Source organism: Lissotriton helveticus (assembly GCF_964261635.1).
Source record: "Lissotriton helveticus chromosome 1_1 unlocalized genomic scaffold, aLisHel1.1 SUPER_1_unloc_44, whole genome shotgun sequence".
NCBI lineage: Eukaryota > Metazoa > Chordata > Amphibia > Caudata > Salamandridae > Lissotriton > Lissotriton helveticus.
The window spans coordinates 901,978-925,805 of NW_027611686.1; the positions used below are offsets into that span (position 1 = coordinate 901,978).

General features: G+C 44.5%; 1 protein-coding gene across 1 annotated transcript in view; it reads right to left on the reverse strand.

The window, feature by feature from the left end:
- Positions 1-9,916: 9,916 nt before the first annotated feature.
- The window catches only part of LOC144806092 (NACHT, LRR and PYD domains-containing protein 12-like), a 198,885-nt gene continuing 184,973 nt past the window's right edge, over positions 9,917-23,828 (reverse strand). The window contains exons 10-11 of the mRNA XM_078672528.1: positions 14,207-14,297; positions 9,917-9,972 (exon numbers count right to left, since the gene is read on the reverse strand). Coding sequence (XP_078528654.1) covers positions 9,917-9,972; positions 14,207-14,297 — 147 coding nt within the window. The remainder of the gene's footprint in view (positions 9,973-14,206; positions 14,298-23,828) is intronic.

Genomic DNA, 23,828 nt, shown 5'->3' on the forward strand with positions numbered 1-23,828 from the left:
TGAAGGGTCACACTTTGGACCTAATATGGACCTCTGTACCTGTTCTGTGCCCGGTCACTTCTTCGCCTTGTATTTGGTCGGATCATTACCTTTTACAGGGTAGCTTAGCCTTCCCGAGACAAGAAGGTACTTCCGACAAATGTCGGGTAGTGAGAAGATGGAACTCTATTAATCTGGACATTCTGCTATCAACTTTACAGCAACCTTCCCACCTAAACAGACTACCTGAAGATGACCTGGAGAGGGCTAGTCAAAAGATATCACAAAAACTGGAATCTGCTATGGAGGCAGTGGCCCCAGCACGTAAGATAAAAATCAGGGATAAAGGCAAAGGGGCCCCCTGGTTCAATGACGACTTGAGACTCCTGAAACGTGCCCTGCGCCAGTGCGAGAGAGCCTGGCGAAAGGGGTACGATCCTAATTGCCAAACCTTATATAAGAAAAAATGTGCCTCGTATAAACAAGCCATTAGGACTAGGAAAAGTGAGTTCTACGAAAGCAGAATTGCCACAGCACCCAACCCCCAGAAGGAAATCTTCAAAGTGCTTACTGAACTGAGGAAAAAGAAGGAACAACCCCCATCTTTCACGCAAGAAGACTGCTATAAATTCCAATCCTTCTTTACCACAAAGATATCGGACCTCTTGAGAGAAATCGAAAGCACCCCTATACTTGACTGCCCGGTAATCCCCCAAACTCCCCCCCCCACTGTCACTGAGCCGTTAACCTCCCTACCCTTACTCACCAAGGAAACCTTGGAAAAAGTGATGAACCAAGTTAAATCTGGCTCTCCGGCAGACCCTTGCCCCCCACAGATATTTAAACAAGTGTGGCCAGGTCTGGAGGACGACATATTATTGCTTCTAAACGGTTCTCTTACCTCCGGACTAGTCCCCTCCATTCTTAAGGAGGCACGATTGATTCCTCTGCTAAAAAAAGCTGGTGCGGACACCAAGATTCTAAAGAATTACAGGCCTATCTCTCAACTGCCTTTTTTAGCAAAAATACCGGAACAACATGTGTTGTCCAGCCTCTCCCACCACCTGGAGAGTAACTCACTACTAGAACCCAACCAGGCAGGGTTTAGAGCCCATAATAGCACGGAATTAGTCATGCTTTCCGTGCTAGACGATCTGCGTCTTAAAACAGATAATAAAGATCCTTGTGCCCTGGTGCTACTCGACCTCTCCGCGGCATTTGATACGGTCAATCATGACCTCCTTCTGTCGCGGTTGGGGGAGTTTGGTATCAAGGGCACGGCCCACGCCTGGCTGACCTCGTTCCTTAGTGGACGGGTTCAGAAAGTACGATTGGATGACATGATGTCAGAGGCAGCGAGGATTACATGCGCAGTCCCTCAGGGCTCAGCCCTATCCCCCTTGATGTTCAATACATATCTGCAGCCCCTCATTTCATCCCTAAACAAGATGGACTGTAGTATATACAATTATGCTGACGACACCCAGATCATCATTCAGATAGGCAATTCCCCTACGGCAGATCAAAAATTTAAGAATATCCTAAAATTTACCGTCAACTGGATGACGGCAAACTTTTTAAAGATCAACCCGGACAAGACGGAGGTGCTTGCTATCACGACATCATCTAGCCCTTGGAGCGACCTCCTATGGCCTACAGAATTAGGCAACCCCCCAGTACCGGCAGCAGCAGTAAAAAGCCTTGGCATAATCATCGACACAAATCTCACTATGTCAGCCCAGGTCTCGGAGGTGGTGGGCACTTGTGTAGGCCTCCTGAGACAACTGCGCAAACTCTCTTCCATCTTAAAGGCGGACACCCTCGGAAGAGCAGTGTCAGCTTTAATTTTGGCTCGACTGGACTACGGCAACGTCATGTATTTCGGCATTCCGAAAAAACGTACCAAAAGACTTCAGATTGTCATGAATGACGCGGCCAGACTTATCTATAATAAACCAAGAAGGACACCGGCCACCCCCCTTCTTCGTGAGCTGCACTGGCTGCCAGTGAATCAACGAGCCAAGTTCAAAGGCCTATGTATCACGCAGAAAGCCTTATATGGGCAAGCCCTGAATTATATCAAAAAACGCCTTGTCCCATATGCCCCCAGCAGGAACTTACGCTCAGCAGATGCCGCGCTATTGATCTGTCCTAGGATTAAACTGTCCTCCATTGGAGGACGGATGTTCTCCCACACAATTCCCAAAGCTTGGAACCAACTGCCTGAAAATCTGCGCAAAGAAACCAAGCTCCTGCCTTTTAGGAAAAAGCTAAAAACCGTGGTTTCCCAAGAGGCATGGGGTAATATCTAGCCTGTTTCTTCTATGCCAGTGTTCACTCGCATGCTGAGCGCTTAGAGACCCTGGGGTGATAAGGCGCTCTACAAATCAAAAATACAAATACAAATACAAATACCTGCATGGGGCCAACTTCAACCGCACTGTAGTCCTCCCGCCGCCGCTCCTGACATCTGCGGCCGCCGAGAGGAGGACTACTGCTCCATTGGGCCATTGCGGAAGGAGCCGACACCACCAACACCTGCAGTGCATACCCCTCCACATGTTCCAATTAAATATTCGTCCAATACTGATCTAGTGGGTAGCATGGAACAGCTAATCAGATCACTTATATCCCCACTAGCTGAGAGGCTAAAAAGAATAGCCCAACAATTGGATAATTTGGAACAAGTTATCGGGGAAATTAAAGGGTCAACTAAGTACTTAACAAAAACCACACTAGCCCACTCAAGTTCTGTTTTAGCCCTTAATACCACTGCTCAAAAAGAGACAATAACTACCAACTCAGCTAAAACAAAACCAACAATGGTAATTCCTCCCAAAACAACTGGGTCAAACATAAAAAATAAACACAAGGAGGCTCAAGTAGGCAGAAAACCCAATCCTTTAAGAAATGCCCCAAAATTAAATCCCCCAAAAGTGAATGGTTTAGAAAACTCTGTGAGGTTAAGTGCATCTAAAAGGCACACAGTAGAATTGCCCCCGGAAGCAGTTCCGTATGTGGTGGTTCTTACTGGAGTGCCACCTCTAGAGGAGGGTTGCAGAGAAGCCGACTACCAACTGAAAAACAAAATTATATTTTGGTTCAGACACATTCGCCCATTACCACCAAATTTAAATGGCGAAATTTTAAATGTCAGGCGTCTTCCCTGGTTAGGGCAAAGAATAAAGGATATAAAAGGTGACATTGTAATAATGAATTTTAGAGATGTCAGAGCAGTTAGGCACATTGTAAACTGGTTTCCCCAAAATAGCAGATTTGACCTATTTCTATCCTAGAGGATTAGTGGCCCCAGTAACCAATGGTATGCCCCTGTTTCCATTCCAGAGCAATCACACTGGGCCTCTATTTCATAATCAGGACGACTGCTTTAGGGCTCAATTTCAAAATCAGGAAGGCCACTCTAGGTTCTCTTTTCAACAGCAGGCTGATCATCCTATTCCCCTCTATAATCGATATGCTGCTCTATCATGCAGGGAGGGAGTAGACTGACTGCACTCTGGGGGCACAGCAAATGCTGCTGCTGACAGCCTACAAAAGGTTTTTTCAATGACCATAGAGCCACCGCCCAATGGTTACGTTTATGTCCCACACCTAAAAAAAACCAGTATGCAGCACGTAGTGCATGATTCTGTGGCTAAGACAGCGGGCCAGATTCAACCCTGTTCACCTTGCATCCCTGAACAGGATTTAAATTCCAAACCCGAGACTGGGCTGGTACTAAATAATGAGGGACATAAAGGGGTTGAGAAAAAACCGTGTCTTACAGTTTTCTTCTGGAATGTGGCAGGGCAACGTGCCAAAGTGACTAATGACGAATGGACGGTATTTATTCCTAAATTCGACATTATAGCATTACAGGAGACCTGGTCATGTGATGTGATACATATGGAGGGCTTTAAAACTTACTTTTCAACTGCCCAACCATCCATCTCAGGCAGAGCAAAAGGAGGTTTAACAATCTACCTCTCAAACCTCCTTAATACACTGGAAGTAGTCCCCATAAAATTAGATCCTAATTTTCAGATTCTTAGGATACATCTTAACACCAAGGATAGCTTCCTTATAGTTAATTTCTATAATAACTTGTCCGATGCTGAGGCATTGAATGTGGGAGCCTTGATTCGCTCCATATTATTAACTCAAGCAAGAAAGGCAACCAAGGAGGAGGTAAGTATCTGGGGGGGGGGGGGGGGTGGTAACTTGGGTCCATGCCTTTTTGATAGAAACGACATCTGTGGTATCCTTGACGAATTTGGAAATCCCATTACACATTTTAGGCATTCAACCCTAGGTAACCTCTTCAACGAAACTATGTTTCGAGCTAGACTTAGTCCTAGCAAATAACCTGAACAAGGCAGACTTGTCACTTGCCCCCACATTTCGTGGGAGAGGGTATCAAACAGTTATAGACTACATTTTAGTCTCAAATGGAGAAAGGACAGTAGATGCAGTGTTTACCACACACGCAATTGCACTAAGTGATCACTGTCCGATTAGTATTTCTATTTCATTGTCCCATAAGCAATCGAGTGGTTTCAGCTCCATCTTAGCACAAAATAATATGGCTTTAAATAGATTAAATGGATACGCGTTGAAATGGAAGAAAGTAGACCCCATAGAAATAACAAAGTAAGTGGTTGTAAGGGCCTTTCCTTCCTTCACAAAATGTCTTGCTTTAGACGCAACAGACCTCGAAATCATTGCTAATTTTGAGACAATTATTAAAGTGATCAATGAGGCTTTGTGGGTTGAATTAAAACATAAATCCAAACAGAAAAAGGGCTGGTTTAATCACAACTTGTACGGTTGCCTACTCCAGTTTAAAAACTGCTTTGAGAGAGACGGTTAGAATCCCACAAGAGGTAACAAATTTAAGGAAGCTATATAATCTTGCATTGAAAACAAGGAAAAAAGAACTAAAAAAACAATTATGGGAAAAACTGCATGAAAGTTGCACCCATAAAAATTCGGCTGCTTTTTGGCAAGTGGTCAAGTCTCCCTTTTTAACAGATAACACCTATCACCCAAAGTTAGAGGTAGCAATAGAGGAGAAGGAATGGGTCCTTCATTTCTGTAAGATTTTCTCTTGCATTGCGGACCCTCTAAACCCCCAGGATCCAAAATGACTTAGTCAGCCCTTATCCTATCGATTTACAATTCACAATGAACCAAATTGTACAGGCCATGGAACTTAGTAAAAACGGGAAGGCACCGGGGCCAGATGGTGTTCCTATTGACTTGTTCAAAGCCCAAATGGACCTCTGGACTCCCCTCTTAACCAGAGTCCTAAACGCAACTTGTAACGTTGGTCTAATGGAATCTTGGTCGAGGTCCGTATTAGTTCCCATCTTTAAAAAAGGAGATCGGGGGTCGGTGACCTGCTATCGCCCAATCTCTCTTTTAGACTCCCTTGGTAAGGTGGCTGGTCGAGTCATTTTAGAATTATTGCAAGATTGGGCAGATGATGGCAGAATCATCTCAGACCTTCAGTACGGGTTTCGCCAGGGTTTGGGGACTATAGAACAGGCCTTAAATCTCTCACTCCTGATTGACAAGTATGTTTCCATCAAAGGAGGAGACCTGTACATGGTCTATGTGGATTTATCGTCTGCATTCGATTGTGTCTCTCACTCCAAACTCTGGTCATTACTGGCGGACATGGGGGCACCATCGAATGAAGTAAAGTTTTTGAGAGAACTTTATTCCAATGCCACGGCAAAAGTGCGCTATGGGGTAGGGGGGGAGCTGACGGCCGAGTTCTCAGTAGAAAGAGGGGTGAGGCAAGGGTGTGTCCTGGCACCCTTTCTCTTCACATTATATACTAATGGGTTGGAAAGAGAAAGGCAGAAGGGGTGCCAGGACCTCCCAATGGTAAATAATCACCCAATTCCCGCACTCCTCTATGCTGATGACACTGTCATATTAGCTCGTACACCTAGCCAAAATTGAACCTCTGTTATTATGGCGAAGAATTTGAACCTCGGACAAAGCAACCCTCACTCAATCTATTCTTTCAGAATGCCTATCCATGGATAACGCTAATAACTCTAGATGGTTGCGATGTTTTTGCAAGGTTTTTCCATGATTTGGGATGGGACCAATACTATCAAAAACCCTCCTCAATCCGTGAGGTATCAAGGAAGGTTTAAAAAAAGAAATGTCTCGCACATCTTGAGGATTTAAGATTGATGAGCGAGGTCATTAAACCTTCCGTTATTCACACCCTGCTGATACAGTCAGTATCCACCATGCAGCCGTACCTTACCTATAATACCACGAGTTACGAGCGTTACCTCCTGGTAAGGTTTAGGCTGAACTTTTTTCACAGAATGGTTGCTTTTCCCACCAGAAATAACTGGTCCAACGAACTTATGTCTTGTCCTTGTGATAATACCCTCTCCTCAGTCTACCCTGCATACTTTTCTTTTCTGCAAATTTTATGGTCAACTTAGGATAAAATGGCTTGTTCCTTTTTTAAAAACGTTATGGTTTTAAACAATGTCGTCTGGCTTTGCTCTTTTTACAGCTGTTACAGGGAGAGCTGTTGGTATTTTTAATGGTTAGTTTTCTTAAATATCTTGTTCGACACCGTATGAACTTAGACTGTACTTTGCACAGCAGTCAGCCTTAAATTTTAACATTACAAAAAGCAATGCCATATTTTTAAACGTATTCACTCTGCTGGTTGTTAATCGCCTTATGTTTTAACCTGCAAAGATTGTTTTATTTTTACCCTGTACTCTAGCATGATTATTTAAAATGTGTATATATATATATATATATATATATATATATACATATATATATATATATATATATATATATACGTTTATTTTTTGTCACGCTTTTATGATTTCCAATGAAAATCGAAATAAAGCAAGAATTGAATTGAAATTGAATTGAATTGAACAAGGTAGGGCTCAATATTGAGCCTTGTGGGACTCCTTTATCTACCAAAGTGGTTGTTGACACACAAGAGTCCAACTGGACACTCTGTGTTCTATCAAACAGATAGTTCTGAATCCATTTAAGGGCCATGCCTCTGACACCAATCTCTCGGAGCCTGTCCAACAGGATGCTATGAGATGCCACCGACAGATCAAGCAGCACTAACATCACAGGGATATCCTTGTCCAGAGACATTCTTAAAGTGTCAGTAACCTCCAACCAAGCGGCCTCCGTGCTATAAGAAGCACGGAAGCCCGACTGGGATATGTCCAGTAAGTTATTCTGTTCCAAGTAGGAGGAAAGGTGCCGGTTGACTAGTGTCTCCATAATTTTTGAACAGGGAAGCAGGGAAATCGGTCTAAAATTCTGTAAATCCGTAGGGTCCGCTAATGCCTTATTAAGCAAAGGTTTAATACGAGCGCATTTCCATTTTCGTGGCACTGTTGCTGTGCCTATTGAGATGTTACAAACTTGAGCAAGCACATAAGATAAGACTGGGGTTAGTTCAGACAGAACAGCAGGCGGCACCGGGTCTAGCGGAGAACCGAATTTCACCTGCGTTAATAACAGGCTTACTTGTTCCCCTGAGATATTGGTAAAAGATTCTAGGCTCGAAGGACAGTGGTTTTCAGGCACAGGGACCTTTTCAAGAGCAACCTCTTCAGGCCCAAAGGCGCGATAGATCACGTTCATTTTTTTTGTAAAGTAGCTCCCTAGATCCTCACATAATTCTTGGGTGGATGGCGGGAGTGGGTTGTTAGACCTCTGGTTTGTGAATTCCTTTAGAATAGAAAAGAGCTCCAGAGAGGAATTCCTAGCTTTCATAATGCTGGAGCCTAGGTAGGATTGTCTAGCTATGTTACAGCTGTTGAGATAGGCTCTATGAGCCACTCGGTAGCAGGATTCCTCATGCTCCAAGTTGGATTTCCTCCATTTTCTTTCTATCACCCTGCATGAAGCCTTTACTCTTTTAAGACTATCTCAATACCAGGGGGCAGGAGCTGCCCTTGCCTGAATATTTACCCTCTTTAAAGGTGCAATAGAGTCGAGACCATCCGTTATAGAGGCATCGAACATTTCTAAGGCAGTCTGGGAGGGATATGGACCCGACTAAACGCAGCGGAAGTGACCTTTTTCCAGTATCTCTGCAACTCCTTGTGAGTGTGTGGGGGGCCGGGCAGTTTTTTCAACGCCCAAGAAAAATGTAATGCCAAGTGATCAGTCCAGCCTAACTTTAGGGGGGGTTCGGCAACTAACTCAGGGATGCTGGTGAAAATCATGTACAACACATGTCCAGCCACATGTGTAGGGCTAGTGACTCTAGGGGACAGTTCAAGAGTTTCCATCACTGCCACCAGACAGACAGATTCTGTATTGGAGAGAACCTCCAGAGGATGATTGAAGTCCCCTACCAATAGAAACCTGTTGGTCTGTAACGTATCAGGGGCCAGCCGTTCTAGCAGTGCTGAACAAAACTCCTTCTTGATACCTCCCGGGGGGTGAAATGCTAGAGCTCCCCCCACTCAATCTCTTGGCGGGGATGCACTCTGAAGATCAATAGCTCGATATTGGGGGAATAAAGTGTATCAAGAGTCTTAATATGATAAGGGAGACGAGTGGGAATGGCCAAACCTCCACCCCGTGTTCCTGATCTATCCAGCCGGACCACAGCATAATCTTCTGGAAAAGCCATTGCCAAAGCTGGCGTTGCTTCATTATTCAGCCAGGTTTCGGTGAAAAGGCAGATGTCTGGCCTGGTCTCGTCTAATAGGTCCCAAATTTCCACCACATGTTTTGGGATAGAACGCGCATTCAGATACAACCCCTTAAAGGGTAATGTTAGGCCCATCCCGGTCTGTCTCTCACTTCCAGTGTCCTGCACTCTTCCAGTAGGACTGGGGATGGAACATAATAGTGGACTAAGGGGAGTATGCATGACTTCCCCCTATATCCATCCACAATCGGGGCACTTCTCTAAGGTGACAGCATCTACCACTTGCAGGTTAATTCTCCCCCCTGCACAAGCTGAGGCAACCCCATATTCCACCAACCTCTCCTTAGGGTACACCTTAGGGTACACCAGCCTGGGAGCCTGAGGTCCCTGTGGAAAAACGTGCAGCCCTTTGTTTGCACCTTTCTGTTCACCATAACGAATAGGGACCTTTTAGACTAGTGCTGGCATCTTATGCTTTGATTCCCTTCCTTTTGTTTGTGTATGCTTCTTGAGCAGCCAAGCACAGCTAATACCCTTAAACACTGAAACTAGTCTCCTTACATAAGTAAAACTTCCATCATGAACTTTGAAGATAATAGGGAGGAATGACTAGATGACCTTTTCAGTAAAAATGATGGCAGTAATGCCCAGGCACCAATGCCCAAAATAAAGAAAGATGGCCTAAAAGATAAATTTATAAGATTGGAAAAACTAAAAAAACAAGAACTCACTAAATGGTGGGATGCCGCAACGTTAAAGAAATATCTGGAGAATAGGCGCATCCCCAGAGGCCTTCGAATCTTGATATTCCCAAACTTTGAGGTTCTTGAGCCTGAGTTACTGGCAGAATGGGAAGACGGCTTATATACCGCTTCCTACAAGATGATGGATATACTAATTCGAAACTCTGAGTGCAAAGTAAAAAGATTAGAGAAGAGATCCTAATCTTAGAGAAGGAAATACTTGATATGAACTTACCAGATGCCACACAAAAAAACTATGTGATTCTCAAAAAAGAGTTGGGTACATATCAACTCTACTTAAAGGGCAAAAAACAACTAAAAATAGATAGGGACCAGAGAGACTATGAGCGTGGGCGTGTTTTCACCTTTGCACGCAAGTATGATGACGTAACAACTAAAAGTGCGGAAGCTCAACCTGCACAGAAGAAAGCTGCTAGCATGTCATCCAGCAACACTTCGATTTCCTCTGTGTCCTCTATAGACAGTAACCCAGGAGAAGGAACAAGTACAGCTAGTCCTGGTTTAAATCAAGGGTCTGATTTTTTAAGGGAAGTTCAAAGGTATCGCCTTGGGAACAAAAGAAAAAACACAGGAGAAGAACTAGACGGGGTGGCAAAAAACACCAGGTCCGTAACAAAGGCCAAGCTAGGAAACACGCAATAGAGACTGACCCTGAGATCGTGCACCACAATGTGGACAGCAATGTTGAAGCTATAGAGTCCAACACAGTAAATGTTGTTAATTTGTCATCAAAGGAATTTGACAGTGAGCAGTTGAAAATTTTGAGCACAGGTTTAAATTATTGTTTAACTGGTAATCAATCTTTGGAAAATGTACATGTTGACCTCTTTCGTTTTGTACAAAAACTGAAATAAAAATTTTTTTTGCAGACCATCCAAATGTTTTTGCTCCTAATGTAAATATTCCATGTGCGTCTCAATTTAAAATATCTGAAATTGCAACTTCACATATTATTGCGACTTTAGAGGAAGACAATACATGTGATCTATTTGAACATGCTAGGAACCTTGATATCATCACTGAAGATACTAGTATCAATAGTGGTCTCAAAAAATCCTCAAAATTCATGCCACCTATTCAGAATACGTCAGCAATAGATCATTTCTCTATGTTGGTCACACATGAACTTTATAAACTAGAGGATAAACATAACAACAATTCCAAATGTTTCCATCAACAGAATATAACGAAAAAAGAAAGAGCCTTTCTTCAGTCTCTACGTGATGACAGCGATCTTGTGATCCGTGAGGCTGACAAAGGTGGCAATATTGTGATTATGAATTTCACAGATTATATGATGGAAATTGATAGACAATTGAAGAATGAAGAATGCTACACCAAGTTGCAATCAAATCCCACTAAGTTAATTGAGAGACACATTAATGGGAGATTAACAGAATGGCATGAATCTTGCCTTCTATCTGATTCAGAGTACAAATATCTTCTTGCTGACGACTCAAGACATTCTTGTATCTACCTATTGCCTAAAATTCATAAAGGGGGTGCAGGCGGTTCCAAAAGTGATGCTGTCAAAAGCTTTTAAAGATTGAATAATAAAGAACATTTTGAAACTGAAAACATCGGCTTGTTCGTGAAATCAAACTTACATTGACTTATTGATTGCAATAGACTTGTGCTTAAAGTGTGCTGGGCTACTATGTGTTGCTAAATTGTTGAAGGTTAGGTTCGTTGAATCATCCTTTAATTTGAGGGAGTATAGGGAATTGTGCTCCCAGCCCTTTGTTTGCACCTTTCTGTTCACCATAACGAATAGGGACCTTTTAGACTAGTGCTGGCATCTTATGCTTTGATTCCCTTCCTTTTGTTTGTGGAAAAACGTGCAGCATCCCCTGGCAGCCGGCAGCGTCCAGGCGCGGTAGGGCGCAGACGGGCTTGCCTTAGGTGCGACTTCGGTGGGCCAGTGGCACGCCCGCTGCGTGCGGCAGGAAATGCAGTGATTTATACCTGGGAGGACTGTCCACTAGAGCGCTAACCGTTAGAGTGGCGCCCCGTAGGTATGAAAGACTATGGGCGTGCTCTCTCCACTCAATCAATCGGAAATCCGATTGCGGTGGACCAGAGAGAGGTCCAAACAATGCGCGAAACGTAATCAGGTAAGAGGCAGTTTAGATGAAAGGCAGTTCTAGGTTAAAACAAATGTCGCATCTGAAACATATAATGCTAAAAACAAATTAACAGAAGATTCCTACTCAGGCTGCTTCCTTCTCTCATTGAGCTGGATATTGGTCACCACTGGCTGTGTAAATGAGTCACGTCAGATGAATTGTATATAACAAAGGTGTTTATCTTCGAGCTGGATCTTGGCTCACCGCTGGGTATGTATATAAGTCACGGTGAGTTGAAATGTATATAACAGAAGTGTTTATCATCGAGCTGGATATTGACTCATCAACCGCTGATTATGTAACGGAGTCACTATTAGATGGATTGTATGCAACAAAGGTGCTTATAATTGAGCTTGATCTTGGCTCACCACTGGCTGTGGAAATGAGTCGGGGTTAGATGAATTGTATATAACAAAGGTGTTTATCATCGAGCTAGATCTTAACTCAACGCTGGCTATGTAAGTGATTCATGGTTAGATTAATTGTATAAATATATGTTATGAGTTTCTTATTTACAGAGACACTTTCAACCAAATTCTAACTGGTTATAGGACAGAATCAATGCATGACGGCAACATTATTGATAGGAACTATTGTGGAATGGAGGAGCACAGTACAAAGAGCTTCTCATAAATCTATGAGCACCAAGTAAGGGTGAAGGGTCAGCAGTTATAAAGTAAGGGTTATTTGATTTTTTGGTTTTTGTTGAAACGCTCCTGCAAAGGTCATAATCCAGAATGTTGCTCCTCCTAGGTCTCGGACTAACTCATCGTTTTATACTTTTTCTCATAGTATGAGAGGCTCTTTTTCTGAGCCCCTGTTTGTTCGTACAGTGATAAAGTCCTAGCAAAGGCTATCTATGGAGCTACTTCACTGTGATTACTGAGTAAGATCGTCTTACACCTTTGCCAAGTTACCTGTAAAAAAGAATTTGATGAGGTTGTCTAGGGGCTAGTAATTCCGTAGTTCTATAGGTGCTTAACTATAAATATTATATATATATATTTATATATTTATCCACAAAAAAAACAAAGTTTACAGGGACGTTCTAGTTAGGAAATAGAATTTAAAAAACCAGAGAAATTAGCTAAAAAAACAAAGGTTACGGGAACGGTATAGTTCGGTTAACAATTTATACACAAAACCATAGAAATTCAGCAGTAATGGTTAGAGTTATCTCAAGAAACTATAAGTCGTGTATTTTTTAATGCTCCTGCCTCCTGAGCGCAGACGTAGTGTTTGTTCTCGCTTTTGCAGGAGCTTTAAAATTGCTCCCACGAAGCGAGAGCAAACACAGGTTTCCGTGTCCGGACCAGTGCGGGCGAGGAAACTGCTATGCTCTGGGTGTGGGCCCCCCACTGCATAGCCAAGCCGGCAATGGAGTATGGGGTCCCCAGGCTTATTTATAGTTCTGGGAGGGTTGCTTGTTGCCCCATTCCCATTTGCTTTTACAGCCTGAACCCAGGACGGGGTCCCTGGGGCTGAAATTGACCTTAGGGAGGGGGCTGCGTGTCCCCCTCCATCATGGTTTTTTGCTTCGTGCCTGTGGATGCCCCCCTTTAGATCTGAAATCGGCCCAGGGAGGTGGGCTGCATGGCTCCCCTCATTACAATTACTGCTGGGCCCGGGTAACGGGGTTCCTAGGTCCGAAATTGTCCCAGGATAGAGGCATTTGCCCCCCTCCCCTCTGGTTTGGATAGCTAGGCTCTGGGGGTGTTGTGGTCCCCGGGGCTGAAATCAGCCCGTTAGAGGGGCCACATGTCCCCTCCTCTTAGGTTTGGATGGCTGGGGAGTGGTGGTCTCCAGGGCCATAACTGGTCTGGGGAAGTGGGGCCACGTGCACCCCCTCTCTCTTAATTCTGAAGCTAATTATCCCCCAGGATCTGGCCCCCCCGGGGCATTATAAAAAACAAGCAGGCCTCTCATTTCAGCTCCTTCCTGGAAAGTTTCGAGGGCACCCATCAGGCGGGGGCCGATAAAAGCAGGGGTCCCCCCCTTGTATTTTCCATAGACTTCTTTAAACAGTGCTGCAGCAAAAACTGCTGAAGAGCATTGCACTAACTTTGGCATGAAGCTAGATCTTGGCCCGCAGATTTAGCTTTTTGTTATTTGGTGTAAATCCAATCAGTAGTTTTTGAGAAATGAAGTGTCAAAAATAATTGTATATTTATGCAGTTGGTGTCCAGATGTGCTCTGATTAACCAAATTAAGAGGAAGTAGTCAATCCTGATTGGTTGGTTTCAACCTGAACAATATGTTTTGGCAGCCTTTACCAGACTCAGGGACATACTAAATTAATTAAACAAGGATTTGCAATGCAATCGGTTTCGCATATGCAAGAGTTTAAGCTATAAGCATTGTAAATGACAATGCCTTTTATTTATGTTTTAAGAAACAAAACTCAAATTAAAGGGATTATCATGTACAATGCCAATAACACAAACTCTCATAAACGTGAGACCTAGTGCACTGGGAATGGTAACCAGCATAGAGATATAGGGAAAGAGAAAGATGGAAAGAGCGAAGGAACGAGTACACATGTGGAGACGGAGAGAAAGAGTGAAAACACTGTGACCATAGATAAATTTCATTCTACTGAAACTAAACGCAAATGTAAAACGACAGACCATGAAAAGCATAATTATTCCACTTACCTTGGAGAAGTTGATTGAAGGGGGTAATCAAGCCCATGGCTGACTTGGTGACCGGTTGCAAACGGAGTTGCAGTTTCAAAAGTGCAGGACACTGTAGACAATTTAGAATAACACTGAAAGCGTGATTTGCAGGAGCTAAAGCAACCCAAGGCTGGGTAACCAAAGCTGTTTTCATTGGCCCATATAAGTCCTGCAGTGGAGCAGCGAGCACTAGGATTGGCTGATGGCTTTCAAGCCAATCATAGTAGCTCTCCACAAAAAGTCTGTGGCAACCATCAGAGGGTGAAACGCACCGCTTCATTGGCTGTCACCCAAAATAATGAAAATTATAGAAGTGGCTCCGTATAAAGGCATTCTTATGGAGAGTCCGTAAAAAGTAGGGACGGTTAGTTACCATGGGTGTTGATGGGATTTGTGTGGAGAGATGAGGGATGGAGGAAACTCTCTGTAGGCTCTAGACCATCATGTAATGCGGAAAATGTACTGCTTGAACCTCCCACTTTCAAGAAGGAAAGATCGATGGCCCAATCCTTTTCAGGCAACGCGGTGAGAATCTTGAACTCACTTCCACCTCCGCTCCGGACCACCACCTCCCCCCAGGCCTTCAAAACTGACCTCAAAGTTCTCCTCCTTCAAAGACACTTCCAAATTTAATTCACGCCCTCCCTATTATCTGAAGGAAGACCTTCTATTACAGAAAACTCTACTCTCCATGACTATGGAAGTGCCTTCCCAGTGTGTTCTTGTGGTTTGAGTGTCTGCCATTTATTGATATATTTTCCTTATACGTGTTTTTGGTAACATGCACAGGTCACTTTTCTCTTGTAACACACCGATTGCTACCTCTTACATTTTGTTGGCTTTCGATTCTTGCACAAGTGCCACCATTGCCTACGTAACGTTTTTCTTGTGTTTCTGTCATTTATTGCAGTATTATACCTCTACTTGTCCTTTGTATGCTTTTGTAACTTGCACACGTCACTTTTTCCTCCTGTAATGTACCATTTGCTACCTCTTGTATTTTGTTTGCTCACAATTGTCATTTTTGCCTCATGTAACTTAACGTTTGCTTTTGTAATTTATTCACTTGTAATTTTCTCCTCATCTATTATTACTGTACCTATTGTGAAACGCTCTGACACCTTCGGGTAAAGTCCTCGCTATAAAAACGCATAAAATAAATACATAAATAAATAATAAAAGCATCACTGCCACTACTGTGGTGATGAGAAGTCAGTAGTTATTCAGGATGCGATTGCAGTCGCAACCACCTCCGCTGTTTCTTTTGGGTTGTTTTGTGGCCACAATTTTGGCTGCTATGGTGATGGGAGTGTAAAAGGATACACGTGATGATTTGTATGAGAGAGGCCTGGGCATGAATGCGTGGTTGTGTGTGCCACTAAATAGGCAACTGTGTGCAAGAAAGAGTGTGTACTGTGCCTGAAGTGCAATGGCCGTTGGATTTTGGTGTTCTGCACACATGCAAGGAAGGAGGCAGAGAGGGAACAGAATGCTGGCTTTGCGCTGCCTTTAATATCTATTTAAGGATATCTTGAATCCAGTGTTAAAGTGAGCAAGGGACCCACATCTGGGCATACCCTGCCAACTTAGGGTGAACAAAGCGATACCAAGGGGGATGATGGACAGAGCGTTTGAGCAAATCAAACACTCACCCCCAGTCAACTGATCTGGGTTTAATCCATCACCATCCATTCTTTAGCTCACTCCACCACCCCAGTTCAGACATGGCCATATGCAAATCAGTCTGACCCTGTGCCTCATGGGAACAGTCCAGCCCGAACTGCCAAGCCATGTCTTCCCTGGACCGGAAATAAGCATCTTAGGAAAGGCTTCGGATTCATAATCCTCATCAGCCAGGCTATCTTGAATTCAGAGGTAGGGTGAGCAAGGGACCCTCGTCTGGGCATACTCTGCCAACTTAGGGTGAACAAAGCGATACCAAAGGGGATGATGGACGGAGCGTTTGAGCAAATCAAACACTCACCCCCAGTCGACTGATCTGGGTTTAATCCATCACCATTCTTTAGCTCACTCCACTACCCCAGTTCAGACATGGCCATGTGCAAATCAGTCTGACCCTGTGCCTCATGGGAACAGTCCAGCCCGAACTGCTAAGCCATGTCTTCCCTGGACCGGAAACAAGCATCCTGGAACCGGTTTCAGATTCATAATCCTCATCAGTCGGCTATCTTGAATCCAGTGGTAGAGTGAGCAAGGGACCCACGTCTGGGCATACCCTGCCAATTTAGGGTGAACAAAGCGATACCAAAGGGGATGATGGACGGAGCTTTGAGAAAATCAAACACTCACCCCCAGTCAACTGATCTGGGTTTAGTCCATCACCATTCTTTAGCTCACTCCACCACCCTAGTTCAGACACGGCCATATGCAAATCAGTCTGACCTTGTGCCTCATGGGAACAGTCCAGCCCGAACTGCCAAGCCATGTCTTCCCTGGACTGGAAACAAGCATCCTGGAACCGGTTTCAGATTCATAATGCTCATCAGCCAGGCTATCTTGAATCCAGTGGTAGAGTGCGCAAGGGACTCACGTCTGGGCAAACCCTGCCAACTGAGGGTGAACAAAGCGATTAAGGGTGGGCGTAGTTCGCGAAGTAGCGCTATGCGAAGCTACGCGAAGTGCACTTCACACTACACGAACCTCACGTAGCACTACGCGAGCTGCGTAGTAGCATGTTCGCACTGTGCAAGATGCATTTTCAATGATTGCACAGTGCGAACAAGCATCCGGCACTGTGCAATCATTGAAAACGGCATCTTGCACAGTGCGAGCTGTAGTTTTCTGCCGCTCGAGTAGATTTTAACTCGAGCTGCAGCTTTCTCAACGCAAACTGGTAGTTTCTCATCGCGAGCGGTCGCGAGCATGCACGACCACTCGCAACAAGATACCTGTCCTCCCCGCATTGAGAGTCTCGCCGGGATGTCATTTTGCTTGCTCGCGGTCGCGAACATGACGTTGAGGACCAGGAACAAGCAAAAAATGACTGCTGCACTACGCTACACTGCGCTACGCGTGTTCACACTGTGCTTCGTGCAGCTCACATAGTGCGAAGTTGCAAAAACTTCTCAAACTACGCGAGCGTAGCGTAGGGCTTCGCCCAGGGTTAAAAGCGATACCAAAGGGGATGATGGATGGAGCGTTTGAGCAAATCAAACACTCACCCCCAGTCAACTGATCTGGGTTTAATCCATCACCATATCCCCGGGCCGGAAACAAGCATTCTGGGACTGGTTTCGGATTCATTATCCTCATCAGCTAGGCTATCTTGAATCCAGTACTTTGTAATTATGGCCACTTTTTAAGTTAAAAAATTTAAAATTTAAAAATAAGCCAGCCTCCTTTTGCCCGTCCTATGGTGGAAGGGGAAGACATTTTATAAAAAGGGGCAAAACCATCCAGGACATAAGAGTCCGATGTATCCCATGTTTCTTGTAGGGTAACAATATGACTGCACCTTATTATTACAGGCCGTGCCTCCACATGTTTTTTAGCCCTTAGTCCCGCAATATTCCAGGATATAATTCTAAGATTCAATGGGTCTGGTTGGGTGGGGACAGATGTTAAAGGAGTGTTTATTGGTCACCCTGTAACCTCCCCAACCCCAGTCGAGGCCAGTTGTCAATCAATACTATAATAATAATCCACATTTGTAAAGCGCACAATCACCCGTAAGGGTCTCTAGGCGTTGGGGGCCGTCGGGAAGATTAAGCAAGCTATTGCCCAGAGTCACATGGTGCTGGGCTAACCTGCCGCCGGTGCCGGGGATCGAACCGTGGTCCCCAGAAGCCGGAGTCAGTCGCCCTAGCCGCGGCGCCACACCTCTTCCCCCTCTACTATCTAAATCCCTCAGTGGAGCAAATCTATTTGCAAGGGGGATAGCTGAGTTCATGTAATTTGTTCACTTTTCTCCTCATGTATCATTACTGTTCCTATTGTGAAGCGCTCCGACACCTTCGGGTAAAGTCTGCGCTATAAAAAAAATAAAAAAATAATAAAAGCATCACTGTCACTACGGTGGTGATGAGAAGTCAGTTGTTATTCAGGATGCGATTGCAGTCACAACCACCTCCACTGTTTCTTTTGTGTTGTTTTGTGGCAACAATTTTAGCTGGGATGGTGATGGGAGTGTAAAAAGACACGCGTGATGATTTGTATGAGAGAGGCCTTGGCATGAATGACTTTGCGTGGTTGTGTGTGGCACTAAATAGGCAACTGTGTGCAAGAAAGCTTGTGTACAAATTACTAGAGTTTGCATGGTACACATTACGTGTGTGTTACTGTGCCTGAAGTGCAAGGGCAGTTGGATTTTGGTGTTCTGCACACATGCAAGGAAGGGGGCAGAGGGGGTGCTGAAAATGACAGAATGCTGGCTTTGCGCTGCCTTTGTCTCGGTCTGCTTCGTACAGCCCTGTGCCGTGAATGCTTCAGTACCGGCAGCAAGCTCCTGCTCACCTCTCCCATCCTACGCTTTGTATGGCTTATATAACACTGTTATTTATTGTTGAAACATCAAGTTACCATTTGATGAGATTAGGAACGGGAATGACTGCCTTGCACGGAGGCAACTTCTGGACCGTAACAATAAACAAAATAAGTAGAAACGGGCACCCTGCTGAAACATGAAGCGCGGCGCCCGTGTGGAGAAAAGTAATACGGGTGTGGATATAAAAGCAGTAGTCCCCAAAGGAGCATATATATAACTACAGCGGTGCTCCTGAGAGAAAACCGCAAGTGATGTTACAGGAGTGCCAACAAATCAGAAGCCAACAAAGAAGAGTGATGGAGGAGTAACCAATGGCAAGCAGCCAGGTGGGATCACACTCCTTGTAATGATTACAGCAGGTCTTGCAGACAGTGCATGTGCTGATGCTCAACCTATAAAATAGTTAAGGGACATAGTGGGCACACCCGAAAGGAACTCCCATCTACAGGCTGAACACAACATGGACAACATGCCGTGGCAGCCGTTACAGGACTCTTGGACATGGAGCCAATTGAAATGGAAAGATGGTAACAGTTACAATGTAAATGATTTGTGGATGGTACCACACTAATTTTAGGAATGGTCTGTTTTAAGGTGATTTTACCCTGTGAAATTAAAGGATGCTAACTGTTACAATATAAATCATTTGTTGTCTGTTCTAAGCTGATTTTAATCATGTTTAAGAGAAAACAGCTCTCTCGTGATTTTCTCGCCGGGGTTATAGAAGGTGTTCCAAAAGCTAAAATGAGAGCATGTTTCCTGTAAATCCACACTGTCTTTCTCAGCCATGTGAGAATAAAGTCTGACATTTTCATTAAATCGTGTACTTCCAGCAGGTGCAGTGAATGTCAGCGGATATAAAGTGTTCTACTGCTGCCTCCCAGAGTGTTCTAAAGAACAACTAGAGTGCTAACAGTGTTACTTATGACAATCTATGTGATACCAAAGGGGATGATGGACGGAGCGTTTGAGCAAATCAAACACTTACCCCCAGTCAACTGATCTGGGTTTAATCCATCACCATTCTTTAGCTCACTCCACCACCCCAGTTCAGACATGGCCATATGCAAATCAGTCTGACCCTGTGCCTCATGGGAACATTCCAGCCCGAACTGCCAAGCCATGTCTTCCCTGGACCGGAAACAAGCATCCTGGGACCGGTTTCGGATTCATAATCCTCATCAGCCAGGCTATCTTGAATCCAGTGGTAGAGTGAGCAAGCGACCCACGTCTGGGCATACCCTGCCACACTTAAGGTGAACAAAGCGATACCAAATGGGATGATGGACAGAACGTTTGAGCAAATCAAACACTCACTCTCAGTCAACTGATCTGGGTTTAATGCATCACCATTCTTTAGCTCACTCCACTATCCCAGTTCAGACATGGCCATATGCAAATCAGTCTGACCCTGTGCCTCATGGGAACCGTCCAGCCCAAACTGCCAAGCCATGTCTTCCCTGGACGGGAAACAAGCATCCTGGGACCGGTTTCGGATTCATAATCCTCATCAGTCGGCTATCTTGAATCCAGTGGTAGAGTGAGCAAGGGACCCACTTCTGGGCATACTCTGCCAACTTAGGGTGAACAAAGCGATACCGAAGGGGATGATGGACGGAGCGTTTGAGCAATTCAAACACTCACCCCCAGTCAACTGATCTGGGTTTAATCCATCACCATTCTTTAGCTCACTCCACCCCACAGTTCAGGCATGGCCATATGCAAATCCGTCTGACCCTGTGCCTCATGGGAACAGTCCAGCCCGAACTGACAAGCCATGTCTTCCCTGGACCGGAAACAAGAAACCTGGTACCGGTATCGGATTCATGATGCTCATCAGCCAGGCTATCTTGAATCCAGTGGCAGAGTGAGCAAGGGACTCACGTCTGGGCATACCCTGCCAACTGAGCGTGAAAAAAGCGATACCAAAGGGGATGATGGATGGAGCGTTTGAGCAAATCAAACACTCACCCCCAGTCAACTGATCTGGGTTTAATCCATCACAATTCTTTAGTTCACTCCACCACCCCAGTTCAGACATGGCCATATGCATATCAGTCTGACCCTGTGCCTCATGGAAACAGTCCAGCCCGAACTGCCAAGGTATGTCCTCCCTGGACCGGAAACAAGCATCCTGGGACCGGTTTCGGATTCATAATCCTCATCAGCCAGGCTATCTTGAATCCAGTACTTTGTAATTATGGACATTTTATAAGTTAATAAATTAAAAATAAAAAAATAAGCCAGCCTCCCTTTGCACGTCCTATGGTGGAAGGGGAAGCCATTTTATAAAAAGGAATAATAATGAGAAACCAGGAAGCAGAACTTACAGCCGACTGATCCGGTAACTCCCTGGTACCGTGCATTGACACTAACTGTAACGCGGCAATTCCGAAATGGTCCAGATTCCGGGTGGCTCCACCTTCAACTAGGCGTCCATTTACCACAGCTCGCAGCCCTAGCAGATCGGGGCAAACTCTCCTCGGCATTAGAGACTTAAAACATTAAGGCATTTAATAAGTGTCCTGATGATGGTCCCCATAACCAAGTAGTGGGACCGAAACGCTGTCGACTTGTTGTGCACCTTATACTAAACCTCATTTATATGTTATGTATATGTAATGGTTCTTGCTTTATACTTCTGTACATTAAAATGATTACAGAAATCGCTGCTTTTGCCTTATAAGCCCTGTCTTGTCTCTTGTTAACCTTCTGTACTGATCTGATTGTGTCTGGGTACAGGCTTGTGCCCCACACTGTTGATTGTTGAAGGTATTCTCCTTTTATACCTAACTTTCAATTGAGTAAATAATTTAAGACCTCTGTCCGGCTGGACATGTCGCTCCAAATATAGAATTGAATTGTCTATATTTATTGTTTCTCATATATTTTGTATGCATGGGACCGTTGTTGTTTTGTATTTTATAAAAAGGGGCAAAACCATTCAGGACAAAAGAGTCCGATAAATCCCATGTTTCTTGTAGGGTAACAATATGACTGCACCTTATTATTACAAGCCACGCCTCCACATGTTTTTTAGCCCTTAGTCCTGCAATATTCCAGGATATAATTCTAAGATTCAATGGGTCTGGTTGGGTGGGGACAGATGTTAAGGGAGTGTTTATTAGTCACCCTGTAACCTCCCCAACCCCAGTCGAGGCCAGTTGTCAATCAATACTATCTAAATCCCTCAGTGGAGCAAATCTATTTGCAAGGGGGATAGCTGAGTTCATGTTTTTTTTTAAACATCGTTTTATTAAACAGGCTCATAATACCTCAGACATTGCATTAAAGACACACATAATTGACCGTTTTGATACATTGGTACCTATAAAGTTTCATCATTGCCATCACAACATTAAAAGTACAACTCAACTGAGTTCATATTTGAGCAATGTTTTGACCTTACTGGTTGGAAACCGATGTTTGTGCTCTGGGTTCTGTGACGTGGTACCCATGAAGGATAACATAAAATAAAAGTGAAGCAAGAACATCTTAATTCCAGTTTTAAAATCTCGTCTGCGTACCCTGTGAATCATGGTTTTTGTATGTATTGGGTACGTAAAGTTAACCACAATGCAGTCGCCCTCAATATCTTTCTTTGTGGAGGATCCAACCCATCCCACTCTTCTGACCATGATGACATGAGGTGATGAATGGAAACCATTTATTAACGAATTGTCCAGCCAGTGGGTCACTTCATGTAGCAGGTCTATCGTAGACTCCCTGGTACCCTGCTTAACTGAGGGAGCCCCGCTCAGAACGGCCACTACGGGGATTGACTCTGGAGGCAGATGTGATATATCAGTGCTCCCTTCTACCTACTGAGGCGGCTGGGGGAATTTGGGCCCTGCAAATCGGACCGAGAGTTGTTATGAGTGTCAGTCTTATGAGCATCTAGCATAGTTCCTTTATTGGCGCAAGACCCCACCCACACCACAGCAGAATAGGCATGCATGAATGAATACACAACACAACATTTTTGTTTGAAGAATATATTGCTGCAGGTTTTGGACTCCTCCTGGAGTCCCGCAGAAGAGAGTGGGGGTGAGGAAGTGCCCAAATGTAACTAAGGGGTGGCCTTCCTCTGAGGTGGCCCCCGGCTGAGGGCAGCCGCAATCTCAATGGGACTGCCCACCACTGCCCCTTTTATTGTGATTTTCCCAGGCTCATTTGTGAGCGTATGCCCTTCTGTTGGGGGGTATTTATTTCCTAGACCTGACTGCAAACTACTTTTGGCATCCTTGGGCTGGCAGCCACTTGTTGAGGGGGCCGAGGACGCCGTTCCAACACACTGTGTTTTCCCTGCACCATCCGCCACCTACCCAGTCGCTGCTCCCAAGTTCCTGAGTAAATGACGAGAGTGCAACTCAGGGGCCTGATGAAGCAAAGCTTCTACCTTAGTGAACTGCAGATAATTAGGTACCAAAAGTTTTTTTAACATATCTTCAATTCTGGGTAACAACTCAGACACAAGCAGACTCAAGTCCTCCTGGTGTAAAGTAACTGGACCAACAGCCTTCTTGGGTATCTGCAGAGTTTTTTTCCCCTCCTCCTCTCGTCCTTTTAATCGGTGGTTCAGTGAAAGAAGTGACTTCAACTTGGTTTCCACCCACTCCAAATGGCAGATCAATACCAAAAGCAATAATCGCCATGGGTACCCTCTTGCCACCATTTTCCATTTGCAAAGAGTCAATAGGGGGCAATAAGGTCTGAGGATGATTTACTAATTCCAGCGAGAGCCTCCTTTGAGTTAGTGCAAATTTTGTTTGACAAAACTTTTGCCTTCCTGGCTACAAACATGTCCAGAGGAGTAACTGTGCTGCCCCCTCCTGGCGGGCCCGTGCTTTGCTTCCTTTTCCCATTCATTTTAAGCAACTGTGTTTTAAGGAACCTTTGCAGAGAACTTTGCAATAATGCAAAGTGATCAGGGTGTTGTGCCTTGCCGGATAAATAATGAGACTTAAAAAGAAACCTCTCCCACAGACTTGCACAGCAAGAAACACTCACCGCTGACAGATTGCATGGACCAAAAACAGAGCAAAGAATACATTAAGTAACTTAATAAAGTACCTTAAAAAGATGCCCCAGATCACA